This window comes from Falco rusticolus, chromosome 8 (assembly GCF_015220075.1).
Source record: "Falco rusticolus isolate bFalRus1 chromosome 8, bFalRus1.pri, whole genome shotgun sequence".
Classification (NCBI taxonomy): Eukaryota; Metazoa; Chordata; class Aves; order Falconiformes; family Falconidae; genus Falco; species Falco rusticolus.
The window spans coordinates 59,604,552-59,618,382 of NC_051194.1; the positions used below are offsets into that span (position 1 = coordinate 59,604,552).

Consider the following 13,831-nt stretch of genomic DNA (forward strand, 5'->3'; position numbering starts at 1 on the left):
ACGACGACAGGAGAACTTTTGATCAGAAGCACCATCACAGCTTAGGCACATGCTGCTAGCAGATGTACTTAGGGAAAAGCAGGCCTTAGTTTTATCTACCTGGGTGTGTTTTAGGGGCAAATACCTGCCTAGTGATGAAGCACCACACATCCTGCAGCTCTAAGTACCCAACCCGCCCACCACAGCGACCCACGCAACCTTATTCCCTGGGGGGTTGACCCAAAATCGCTGCGGATACTCCAGAGCAGTTGTTTCCATCAGGGATGGGCGGCAAGCTCAATGCACGCTAACAGATTTCCACACAGCTGGGGCCGCCTGTGCTGCCACATCTCTGGGAAAGGCCGTGGCTGGGAGGAGCCGCTGCTGCCAAGCGGCCAGTTCGTTTGGCCCGTACTCCCCGTCTCCTGCCCAAGGGCCTCTTCAGCGGGAGGGAGCAGGAATCCCATCCCACACCATCATTTCTGCTTTAGGAACCAAAGAAACCGGCAATTTCAATTTCTCTCCCTTCCTCCTCCTGCTGCAGCCAGATGCTGCCTCAGCATCAGCACCGGCCCGAGCCCCTGGCGGGACAGGGACCAAGCCCCGGCCACCGCGCTGGGGTGCAGTGGGGCCCTGCCCCGTGGCACTGTGCTCAGCATCCCTTCCACAAGCCACAACATGTCCCTTTTCACTACTGTGCCTCCGTCACCTCCAGGTAACCCTGGGTTAAACATCAACTCCTCTCCCAACAGGAGCGCGCTGAACAAAGACATGATCTTTTAAACTCAATGGAAATCACTTAGTATTAGAAAAACACCCCAAAGATAGAAACCACACGGCAGTTCTGAGACAGGATAATTGTATTTTATACGTTTTATTTCTGTGGGGGTTTAGGTTTTAAATAACATTAGACATTTTTGTTCTGACTGTATACCTGAACTGCAGCTCTTCTTCCTTTTTGGTAAACTTTGGGATAATTTTCACAGTGGACAGTTTATGATGATAAAAATGCAAAGAATTCCAAGTGCAGCTTCTCTACAAGCACGAGCCTTCCAAGCATTAAAGCTTAATTGAAGGAATGGCAAGAATAATCTTAGCTATTTAGAAAACCACTGATATTTAAGAAAAAAGAAAAAAAATATATATATCAATTATGTGGTGACCACGACTAAGCAATTCTTAGAATTGATTCTCAGTTCCTGGGTGGTTATTTTTAAAAAGACAGCTTGGTTTCAAAAGGCGGCACTCGTCTTCCGCAAGACACACACTGCTTCGTGCTACCCAGCGCTCCGAGCCCACAGCTTTGTCTCATGCGCTTTCTCACTGAGAGAGCAGGATGAGACGTGGTTTTGCCCCTTGGGCAGCCGGCACTCTGAGATAGCACAGACCCGGACTGATGAAATGCAACACCCACTCCAAGATCCTTAGACTTTCAGCTGCAAGTTATTCTAGATTTAGAGGATGTACAGAGTAATAACACACGAAAGTCTTCTACTCCTGAGTTTCCTATGCAGTAACCGGTCACAAAAAGATTTCTCTAAGACGAGATCGCAATTGCCAGCTGTACGGGAACCCCGCTGCTGTACACCCCTAAGCACGCAGAGTCACAATTACCATCACCAGCTACACGAGGGCAAGCGGGGGCCACCACAGCTATGCAGATATCTACGCCGTTGGGGGAGAACGGTCGCTAACGAGCTCCTACACACGATACACTTCACATACAAGTGGTAAGAAATAATCTATAGTTATTACCAGGTCCTGAGTACAGCCATAATCGATATTTCAAGTGTTAGCTTTTAGGCCCAAATTTTCTTAAAACGATCCTGCAGAACATATATATTTCAAACATCTATATTTAAAATTATCTATTTTACTAACCTACAAACTTTATTATAGCTAGACTGTCATCTGGAGAAAAACACCTTAAATTAGATTTCAAGTATTCATCAACATTAAAGTTGTTACTCTTTAAGTCCTTTGAAGATCCTGAGACAAACACTCATAGTCAATCAAAAATAAGGACAAAATAATAATAATAATTAAAAGAAGCCAAGCAGCTCCCAGAGCAGCATTGCAAGTCCCTGTGCAGGCCAGCTTCCACCCCCCCAGCCCAGGCTTTCCAGCCCCCCAACCCGCCGGGCAGACGCGCAGCTCCCGACAGAAAGGTCGGTCACAACACTGGGCAGCTGCCAGAACCTGAGTTGTCTTATCTTTCGCAGTTGCTTAAAATTATATACATCGCTATCCGTTCGTGCTCGGTGAGGGTGATTTGTGAGGAGTACGGGAGCGGCAGCAATCGCAGCTCTGCCTCCCAACTCCCTTCCCAGCTTGTGCACATTGAACTGCACAAAAAGTAACAAGCAGGCGAAGGAAGCCAAGCGGTGTTTTATTGACTCCCGGAAGACAGATATGGATTGCATACAACCCTGGAAAACTTCTTCCTTTTTTGAAATCCTGGAATTATAAACAAGAGAACTCATTCCTCATAAATGACCTGACACCATTCCTTCATCAAAAGGTTTTGGCATGGAACGTATTTTCTTTACAGTTTAATTTTTATCGTTCATTCAAACGGCTTAAAAAACTATGTCTATAATAATAATACTTAAATATATTGCTCATATTTGTGACTTCATAAAAAAAATAGTTTGAGCTAATACTTTCCTAGTCATCAAAAAAACCCAGAGAGACACCAACTTTTGAATGAGCACTTCAGAAAGATGGGTAAAAATAATTTGCTGGAAATTATCAACAGACTCCATTAATCAATAGACTGAGCCCCTTAAAAGAGTGTATTTCCTCTAACAGCAGTAATGATCTCAAGGAAACGCGCACGGTACGACCAGCTTTCCCTCGATCCTGCAGAAACATATGCACGTCCTCAGCTACAGCCACAAACAGAATTTCTGCAACACGAGCGAGACAAGGTTGATCTCAAAGGCAAGATGCCTGAGCGCTTGTAAAATCTGACCACACACAATTAAATGCCTTTTAGTTTTCGAATAGGTCAGCCTAAGCCTCAGTCAGATGACAACCGCAAAAGCCTTGTCGGGCTTGCAGAGGCCATGGGAGCACTTTTGGGTTCAATGAGAAGCCGACAGGATAGCTTAAGTCACCAACAAAGCTGAATAACACCGCCTGTCTATTGCAGCTTGCAACATTTGTTCCTCCGGCATCTGGAAAAGGCAGTAACCTCTGGAAGCATCAGACTTTTCCAAGGGGATCACCAGGCCACAAACTTGCTCGCCTTCCCAGAGCAGTGCTCGCTATTACCCACAATACCACCAAAACCGCATTGTTTGCACCTCAATGCGTTACTTCTGAGACACTAACCCAGAGGTTTCAACTAATGCACAAGTAATTTGTGAGCTTGATCATTTTTTGAAGTTGAAAACATGTTCCTACTTGAGCAGTAACACAGCAGCACATCTCCTTGGCATTGGCGATTGGCCAGAAGTGGTTTGACGTCAAAGTCTCCAGCACCCCCCAAGTGTTTTCTAACCCCCTGGAGATGCTGGGGCTGAGGTACGGTTCGCTCCAGTCACAGCTTTGTGATACACAGGCTTTGGCCGTGAAGCTGGCTGAAGGAACCCACGCTCCACTCCACAGCCTCCGCGGGTGCGATGGCACAACTCTAAACGGGAACTCTGACCCAATGTGGGTCTAAAAAAGTAACCCTTGGTTTGACTTCAAAGCACGGACCAGCCCGCTGATCTGCTGTCCTGTGAGCATAGGCAAGGGGCGGTGGAGCGGAGGGACGGGAACCAGCAGCTGGAGCAGTGGGTGCACCAACTTGGTTTTGTCAGGCAAACTCTCGTGTCATGAAGCATCACCTTCATACTCGCAAAGGGAACATGGAAGATCTCGGAGATGCTCTTCAGAAAGCACAGGTGATACCTGGATGGGCATGAGCCAAGGGACGTGTTTGGACGCACGCCATGTGAGCAGAGAAGCGACACCGGACACTGGCTCATCTGCTCCTAAATGTCACGTACTAAAAAGTGTTTTTAAAAATGCCTTCTACACACCAGTTAATTAAACTGATCTCACAACATTTCCCCCTTCTATCTTATATTTTTACATAAAGCAGAAGTGTCAACACCTTCAGGAAAAACACCTTTCTAAGTAATCATCACAGCAAATGAAAGCATGTTTGAGAGCAACTTACCTAGTTAGTTTCATGAAGACCATCACACACGTAAAGCTAAAACGCAATGAAATCTCAGAGACACAACAATTTGGGTGAAAGCAGATAGAGCTCACAGGAAAGAAGTTGTAACAACTTTTTGTCCGTACAAGAGCTTTTCATTTCTGACAGGAGAGCAATTAATACCCAGCAAGTGACTGGTTTTGGCAATTCAGGCTTAGTGCCCTTAAAATGAGCAATTTAAAGTTGTCATATTACTGTTACAGTTACGATTGTATTCTGATGAGTTCCTGGGATATACAAATCACCTACTTCTAAACAGGTTTCTGCACGTTATAGACTAAACTTCTTAACTTACAAATAATTATTTTGCTGTTTCCAGTTTACAATGGTAAAAAAAAATGAAGACTTCACAATGTGTGTAAATGGGAGGTAAATGTATTTTTAAAAACAGAATAAAAAGCTGCATGTTAAAAACTGGGTCACAGACTAATAAATACATACATCAAAGACATGAAATTTTCAGCAGCTGGTTTTAAAGAGCAAGGAAGTGGGGAAAAACTAGCTGTCCAGACTCCACTCTGGCTCTGTGATCTATACGCTAGAAATATCTGCAGTTCAAAAACAAGTTAACAGAGGAGTAGAATCAGCTTTGTCGCCTATTTTCTTTTAAAAAAATTAAGCTACTTCCTAAAAGTGTGGTGTAAAACCTAGAGAAACTTTCATTTCTTCACGCACTTGATGACACTGAATTAAAAAAAGAAATTATTTTAACCCAGAAAAAATGAGTCATTGTATAGTGTAAGGACAGCCTTACTGCTAGTTTTCTACAGTAAAAGTATTTCTAGAAATACACCAGAAATTACTTTCCCATAACAAAATATACAATTATGTGTCAGATCATTGAGTTTCAATACTTAGGCAAAACAGAAACAGTTACTATGAAGTTTCAAAAAAAAAAAAAAAAAACCAAAGGGAAAAAAACCCAACTCCAAACAGTAAAAAGATGTTTTGACCACTGTGGAGATGCCAGAAAGCAGTGCTGGACACCAGGAATTTCCAGAACAACTCCCTTTCCAAAGTGATGTGCAGTCTGTGAATTAGACCGTGAGAGAAAACTGATCCTGTTCTATGGGTTTCTCCACCCAGGCTCCAAGTCCTGCCTTCAGGAATGCTTTAAACAAACACTCTTTGGCAGTTTGATACTCAGTGGCTCCTTGCTTGGTTTCGTGGTACAGGTTAGGCTTGAGGATCTTTGAGCGCAAGCTGGAGGAAAGCTGTGTGGTTTAAAGACGAGAAAAGAAGAGAGACAAGAACCTATTAAGCCAAAGGCTTTGAGAGTGACAACTATTATTAAAGCAAGGTAATGAACTACTTAAACCAAATGTTGAGGCAAAGGCAGACGTGTACAGGACTGCTCCTGCCAGCCGTCACGGTTCTGCACCCAGCTGCAACGCCCGCCTCTCACAACGCGTGTCCTTCCGCAGCAGCCACGGCACAGGCACTGCGCACGCCCCTTAGCCCCGCTAGCCTGCGCTTTGCTGTCTCCAGATTATCAGCTTCCTTTGGTGGAAGAAATCTAGACACTCCAAAGCCATTGACAGATACTTTCTTGGAGCTTTTCTTTCTGAGGGGCCAGGGCGAGACCTCTGTAGGTTCGACTGCAGTGAAACGGGGATTATTCTTCCAAATAAATTAAAATGAGAAGGCAAGCTCAAAAAAGAGAGCACCTTTTGTTTCCTTAGCTATAGATCAAGGATCATTATATCCTTGCATGCATTTTGAACGAGACATCATCAAATTAAAGAATAAGCTAGACAAATGCATTGTTCTTTTCCATTACCACATGGAGCAGTAGCTAACATCAGGCTTAGCTTAAAACAGATTCAGAAAATGGCTTCTGGATATAGAAAGCAGCACACACAGGTATTTAAGTAGTAAGAAGTGGAAAATCTAGCACTCTGGAAGACATACCTTTGCATGAATACGCATCCAGCGGCTGTAAAAAGCATGCTTACAAAGGCGAGATGCACGACCCATTTCATCTTTGCCAGTTGTAGCATTAATAACTTCTAGACCAGTGTCTCCTACTGTCCAGTTCACACTGAAGTTCGGTGCTTTCCCTGGTTGACGGGCTTCTGCATTGCTAATACCTGAAAGAAAAGTGATGTTTAATGAGAATAATAAATACTAACTCTTGATTTTTGTTTTTATTGGGGACTAAGCGATACAGCTACTAAAATCACACTGCTAAGCAGTCTTACAGGCAGCCGTTTTATTCCAAGGACATTCTCCTGCAGATTTTTCACTGACTTGTGGAGATATCGCCATGCACATCTCATTCTCAATCTGGCTAAAGTGCTGTCTCCTTGTGTCCTTCCTAGCAGGGCAGGTGTGCATCGCTGGAGCCAGGAGGAACTAGCCCCCTCAGCGGAGGAGATCCTGCAGAGCAAGGGCCCATGGGCACAGGAACACAAGTGCCTTGCCACATTAATCCCAGGAGGATCTGGTCTTGCTTATAGGGCAAACCAATGGACTAACTGAACAAATTAATCTGCAAATAATTGTGAAGCAGAAAAAAGTTGCTCTGCTCCTGCACAAGAAACCGCCCCTCTCAGAGTCCACTCAGTAGCAGGATGAGCAAGTGTAGGGAAGAGCAGATACTGCGAGGTTTTGACGGTTGTAACTCTCCGATCAATTCCCTGTCACTCTGCTGTGTAAAAAATTAGGTGCAGGTTGCTTATCTCATTTCAAAACGGGTGTGAAACTACGAACCCTGGTCATGTTTCAACTCACATCTACAATTCTGCCAAAAAAAATGGAGTACAGTCTTATTTGGAGAGGTTGTGCTTATTTAGAAGTGCCTACAATGTGCTTTTTCACTTTCTGTCATAAAAATGGAGTGAGGTCAGAGCAGCGGTACGAGACAGCAGGCTGCCTTGCAGACCAAGATGTGAAGCTGCCTACATTTCAGCAGCTGTCGAGTGTGCATCGTTAAAAGCTACCACTCTGTTTCCTATTTCTCATGGACTATGCTGGGGCATGGTGTGACTAGCACAGGCAGCAGCACCGATGCTGTGGGCACCCAAGTGAGACAAAGCCAGTCCCATCCTCTGTATCCTTCACAGAACCCCCAAACTGGCAGACATTTGAGTCTTTCAGCATAAATCCAGCTGTGCTTCAGCTGCCTACCCATTTTACATGCCCATTGCTACTTACAAAGCCCAGAAATGGCAAGCCACAGGACTCAAGAGGACTCGGATCATTTTGCTCAGATGTTAAATTGTGCAACACCTCTCAACTACGTCTTCATCTCTACTGATGGAGAAGCAAAACACCAGCAGTCTAACCCCAGTGTGAAGCGAGGCTGGCTGGCTGCCTGCCTGCCCAGCCTGCCTAGGGCAGGATTTATTCCCCCCCAGCACTCCAGCACTGCAGAGATGTACTGTATATATGACCACAGCACCGTGCTTAAAGATGACGGCAGCTGCTGCCATCCGTGTGCACCTCCTCTCTTGCATGTGCAGCCGGATGGCGCTCGGTGCTCACAAGCAGCAGCCAGGACCATGGGTCTGGGTTGTGCATGCTATGGAAAAGCTGAGGAGCACATCGGTTTTAATCCTGCAGACATCACAGGACAGCAAAATTCTACCTTTAAGATGTCTCAGTTGTCTCACCAGCAAAGAACAAAGGAACAGGGCATTTTTTTTCTTTCCAATAAGATCCCATTTTTACTTTAAAACAACTCTGAGAACCTATTTCGAATCTACTCTGAGGTTATGCTAACTCCTACACTTTATAAAATCTAGTAAATTTGGATAAATTGCATGTAAACATTACAGCAGGATGTATTTCTTGCTGATATTTGAAACACAAAAATCTAATAAACAAAATTAAGCCAACCTCAGGCATCCGAGCACTGGCTCAGCACCAGTCTCGTGGCACCTCTGGGCCAGTGTACACAAGACCTATGAGGTCTAAACGACACACTGAAATTGTTTGCTTACTATAATCAATTCCCCATTTAATAAATAAACAAACATTTTGAAATATCAATCATATTAAACTCCCTGAAGCTGTTGTATTTTTACGTTTGGTTTTTGTCAACCTGGTCACTATGACTGATAACCAGTAATTAAGTGAATAAGTAAATAATAAAAAATAATCCTATCATTCCCTATTTTCTTAAAATATAAGCTGAAAAAATCGAGAATCAGAACAAAAGTTTCGTGAAGAGCTCTTTCCAGACTTCTTTTAGGAGAGATGCATCCAGAAGCTGAAGTACAGCAGGATGACACAAATCTACGCCCAGCGATCTGCAAATTGGTGAGCGGGGATGTGGGATTCACACACTGACCGACCCAAGAGGGAAGACAGCGGTCCCTGCTGAGCAGGTACCACCAAGAATCTCAGGCAAGCAATACCTGAGGAAGACCCAGCAAGAACAGGGCTTTATGACAAGAGCTGAAAAGTCCTCATCATAACTTCCACAGTCGTTCCGAGCGGCTGGCAATGACCATGCACGTCACGCCTCCTGAAAACCGGAGCTGCTCATGCACAACACAACTTGTCCTGTGCCACTGAAGTGCAAACACTGCCGCTCCATGAGCCACACAGCGTGAAGCTTGCACCTAATAAATGGTAAATTCTGGGTGCATACAAAACGAATCTCAGCTCTGAGTCTCCAAAAGCGTATCAATTCAGGCTGCTTTTGTTACACTCATGTGTAACAGACCCATGCTGACAAAACTCTTAGAAAAAAAAACTTCTGAGGCAAGAGAGCAAAGAAATTGCTGTCACACGACAAGCAGGTCAGTCATATTCTTTCTTTAATTTAATGATATCTGTATTACTACCTTTGCTTTTGTTCCGTATGCTACTGAACAAGTACAGGGATCAGATATAGTTCATCCAGTACTGCAAGACATCACTTGCTCCTTGAGCCTGCTTCTGCCCCATCAGCTACTCAGAGACCTGGGACATCACAAACACCCACACAAACAAATCAAATAAAGATGAGGAAGCTGAACATCCAGTATGCACCACACTCCCGTGGCAATTACACAACTGCATTCCTTAGGTTATTTTGATGAATTGAATAAATTAAAAAACAAAAAAAACCAAACATGAACAAACTCAGAATTTCAAATAGACTTAAATAACAACACCCTGTTCAGCTGATTAATTATCTGCATGAACCCTGGAGATATGGCAAAATCACTGAAGGTAGATCACGGGTAGCACAGACAGGGAATAAAGGTCATCTCAAGAGCAAAATGACTTTAGGTGGATCATACCTTCCCCCTAAAAATCTAGACGTGAACATAGCACGATAAGTTGAAACTGGTAATGGGAGAGAAAGCTAGGATAGAAAATAAAATATATTATTCTCCTCTGAAGACTGATCTAAGCTATTTAGAGAACACTGCTCAGAACTTATTGTTGAACATTATTATAATGGGGTATAATAAGCACAAGCAAAGGTCACAGCTCTTTGTGCTAGTGCTTATGTAAATAATAAAGCCTGACAGTTCTTTGTGGGCACAGTTCAAAAAAGCTTCATTAAAAAGGAGAAAGAGCTGAAAAACACCAATATGAACAGGGGGATAAAGTACCAAGGAAACAGCCAAAAGAAAATCACCAAAGGTTCTGCAGAAGGATTTAGTTTTGTTTAAAAACATATTTTAAAATGCAAATGTAGACAGCAGCCAGAGGAGTGCTGAAGCATAAACATTTATAATAACCACTCTTGCTGTGGTGGCTGAAGTCTTCTTGCATGCAAAAAATGAATGAATGTTTTGCAAAAAGGGTGGGTGGGTTCCCAGGCTGGAGCCCCTCTTCGCAGGCAACATGCCATGGGAACCGACACAAAGTGAGGTGCCAGTGAAAAGCACTCGTAGGGTACGTGTGTGAGGTAAGCAAACACTGGCTACGGCACCCAGACAACACTGCACCACATTCAAGGAAACTAAGGATGAGGCAGCAGGAACCGCAGCCACGGTACGTATCTCTCCTCTCAAACCACGCACGTTCTCCAAAACAAAAGGTGGCCAATGCAACTCCAATTGTTAAGGAGTTTAGAGGTGTGCCAGGGAACAGTCAATAAACATGACACCTGCACCAGGAAAGCTGCAGGACCTGCCATACCACCCCACTGGGCACAGATGTAAACACAGCAATACTGAGAAAGACTCCACAGAAAAACGCCCTAGTAACTGAAGACCAGAGGTGGCCAGTGTGACACCAATTCCTGAAGAGCCCAGTGTGCACGAGGCCTGTCTGTTAAATGTCTACCTTGAAAACTGACTTAAGGGACACCTGGAAGGAGATGGTGACCTTGGGAAAAGCCAACACAGCTGGAGACCCTCAAGCTTTGTGCAGACCTGGAAAGTGTGAGAGAGAGAGAGAGAGAGAGAGAGAGAGAGAGAGAGAGAGTGTGTCTGTGTGTCTGTGTCTGTGTCTGTGTCTCTCTCTCTGTCTCTGTGTCTGTGTGTGTCTGTGTGTGTCTGTGTGTCTGTGTCTGTGTCTGTGTGTCTGTGTCTCTCTGTCTCTGTCTCTGTCTGTCTGTGTCTGTGTGTGTGTCTGTGTGTGTGTGTGTGCGCGCGCGCACGCGCGTGTGTAAAAACACGGTAAGACTGGATGATGATACTAAATTATTTTAGAAGATAAATAAGGACTTGCAAAGACTAGCAGAAAAAAAGCTTACAACATTGGGTGACGGGACAATAAAAAGGCAGATTAAATTCCTCACAGATAATAGTAGGTAATACATACGAAGAAAAAACAAAGCAATTTTGCATAAGGAGTGCTGGACTTGGATATTAGCATTCAGGAATGAGAATTTCGTTTCTAATATTCAGTTCTACCGAACAGTCAGGTCAATGATCAACAGTAATCAAAGGAAACAAGCTGAATGTTAGGAATTATTACTGAAGGATCATGGAACTGAACAAAATATCGTGATGCCACCATATAACCCACTACTGCTGCTTTATCTTGAGTATCAGGTGCTGCTCTGATCTCACTCGCTCAAAAACACAATTGTAAAATGGATGGGAAGATTCTTATGTAGAAGGGTCTCCATGCAAGGAACAACAAAAGCAGACTAAGATTTTTCAGCTTGCAAAAACAGGACTTGTGTAGGAATATTGCAAAGGTAAAGAAAACTGAGCGCCGTGACAACTGTTTATAGCCTGTACCATACAGAGCACTGAGGAATATCTAATTAAATTAGCAGAAAAGAAATTCCACTGCATGAATCTTTCTAAGTGCTACAGCCCTCCTTACTAAAGGAGGCTGTGGATGGTGAAAAGTTGAAAACAGTTCAAAAAACAAAACCAGGTGTTTATGAATGAAAGATCCATTAAGGTTTTCTAAACACAAAGATTCTCACCACCTGACTCGGGATGTCCCTGACACACAGGGAATTACGCTGCGATTCTGAGGACACCTCTGCAGAGGCTTACTATTTCCTTTTGCTTTTCACTGCCTGCCTACCTACCTGTGAAAAAGAGTTCTGGGCTGGATGGATTGTACCTTAGGATCTCGATCTTACCTAATAAGTTCTCATGCTGGTGACAAGATAATCAGCAGATGCGACAGTGCTCCAGGATGTTTCAGACAAGAACTGAAATAGGAAATACCTGCCAGCAGCACCACGGGGAACGGGTCAAAACTGCCAACAACAAAATTTCTGACAATACTCTGGTAAAAGACAGGGAGCTCCAGAGAAACTAAAGCATAAGAAACTATCAACTGACTGGACATCAAAACAGGGAAAACTTTACCTGTATTAATATTATAATCACCACTAAGAGAAAAGGCATTGTCCACAAAAGCAGACACCGCGGGAGGGTTCGGGGCTCGGGTGAGTAGCTGTTGCAGACAGGAGAGCACGTCAGGGCTTAGCCTGCCGTCCGCTTTGTGCTCAGAGCCCCAGCAGACACCATCAGCCCAGGTCCTCAGGCATCTGAGCACACCTACCAGCAACAGGAACCGTAAGGACAGATGCCTGATAAAATTTGGTTCACGCTAGCTGCTGCCAGTGAAGAAAAGCTTGTCTTTTATATGCAATGGGCTCTCTTACATTTAATGACTTCTGCTCTCAAGGATTTTCATGGGTTGATTCTCTGAACAGATTATCTGCTGACCTCTGCCACCCTACTTCCACCTGGGTGAACCCTTTCATGCCCACCTCCCACAATGGCTCCAAAATGTCTGTGCAGATTACCCTGCAGACTAGCACTTTGTTACTGGCCGACTTATACAATCATCCTCATGCTATTTGATTGAGAAATCCATCCCTTTTCAGATTATTCTAGAAATTAACATGATTCAAAGTTGTCTTCTCTTCAACTCAGTGAGAGTTCATGTGCCCTCAGTGCTGCAAGTGCAAAAAGCATCCCAAAAGGCTGGGTCCTGCAACCAAAAGGCTTCCAAGAGTCATCACAAAGAGGGAGTTTTCTACCAGCATAGGGGTTTCTGGCATCCCCTAGCTGAAAACCAACTACTCTGATATGCACGTCCACATTTAACTTGCTGGGCGAAGGAGGTGTAAGTAGAAAATCTTCTATGAGGAAAGCAAGATGATGAAAAGCTGATTTATAGCAGTAGGTAACAATAACTCCGTTTGACTTTGACTTAATGCAATTGTCCCTGCAGACATAAAACTTGTTTTATGAGAGGAAAAAACCCCCAGTTTTTACAGTACTTTCTCAGCTAAGAAGGTGAGACAGCGGGGAAGGACAGCTATTTCTCTTTCAGTTCACGGTAGAAATGAGTCACCATCACACAGTTGTGTGTGTGGTACCAGGAGGAACATAGAATTGGGGACAGGTATTTCTGCGGTGCTTATTCCAGGTAAGAATCCACTGTAAAATGTATGAATCAAAGAGCAGATGGGTAGCTACATAAATGCCCCAGCTGAACCCAGCAGCATTGGTCAGACGACTAGCTTTCAAGGCTGAACTAGTAGAAGAAAACCCATCAACACAATTCTCCCCCCAACCTCCCAAACAAGCTCCCCATACTTTTTTGAGACGTGCATTTCCATGAAAATTCAATAGCTGAGAACATTTCTGAACCCTCTTTACTGCTCAGCAAGTCCTGGCTGAACTGTTTAAACAGAAGGTCTACTTCATGGCAAATAGATGATCTCAATATTGCAGAAAGATATCTTTTAAGACGACAAGGTACTACTATCTGTTGTGAAAAGGATAAAAAACTCCTCCCACCCCACCCCAAACCTGCTGTCTTGAAGAATTGATAAAAATTCCCCCAAATTAGGCAGAAACAGTCCATACATCAGCTACTATGCCCATACAACTATTAAATATTTGGTACTGTGAGTGTTGTAACTGTACTTACTTGCTAATATAAGGACAAATACATTGCTTAACATTTTTATATGTCCTGGTTCAGGGAATCCTTATTAATTACCTTTCTTATCTAAAGAAATGCTGGTTGGTCAATATGCTCTTCCCCCCACTCCCTCCCTAAATCTATTTTAAAAATTCATGTCAAACCTTAAACACGCTTTAAAATACTGATCTTTTTTTTTCCCCTGGAAAATAAACAGACACATGCCAAAAGCTAAGCTCTACAGAACAAAGCAATGCACACAACGAGAGGGAGGAGAAGAGATTTTAGTTTTAAAGCTTTCACAGCATTACTGTAACTAGCAGTTTTAGAAATGAAGACACC

At 43.7% G+C, this 13,831-nt stretch overlaps 1 protein-coding gene across 4 annotated transcripts in view; it reads right to left on the bottom strand.

Annotated features, from left to right (window-relative positions):
- Positions 1-837: 837 nt before the first annotated feature.
- Positions 838-13,831, bottom strand: part of ADARB1 (adenosine deaminase RNA specific B1) — an 86,133-nt gene continuing 73,139 nt past the window's right edge. For 3 of the 4 annotated variants that reach the window (XM_037397884.1, XM_037397886.1, XM_037397887.1), the window contains 2 exons: positions 6,104-6,282; positions 838-5,406 (listed from right to left, as the gene is read on the bottom strand). In XM_037397884.1, the coding sequence (XP_037253781.1) occupies positions 5,230-5,406; positions 6,104-6,282 (356 nt within the window). In that variant the 3' untranslated portion in view covers positions 838-5,229. The remainder of the gene's footprint in view (positions 5,407-6,103; positions 6,283-13,831) is intronic. The other variant, XM_037397885.1, reaches the window with a different exon arrangement.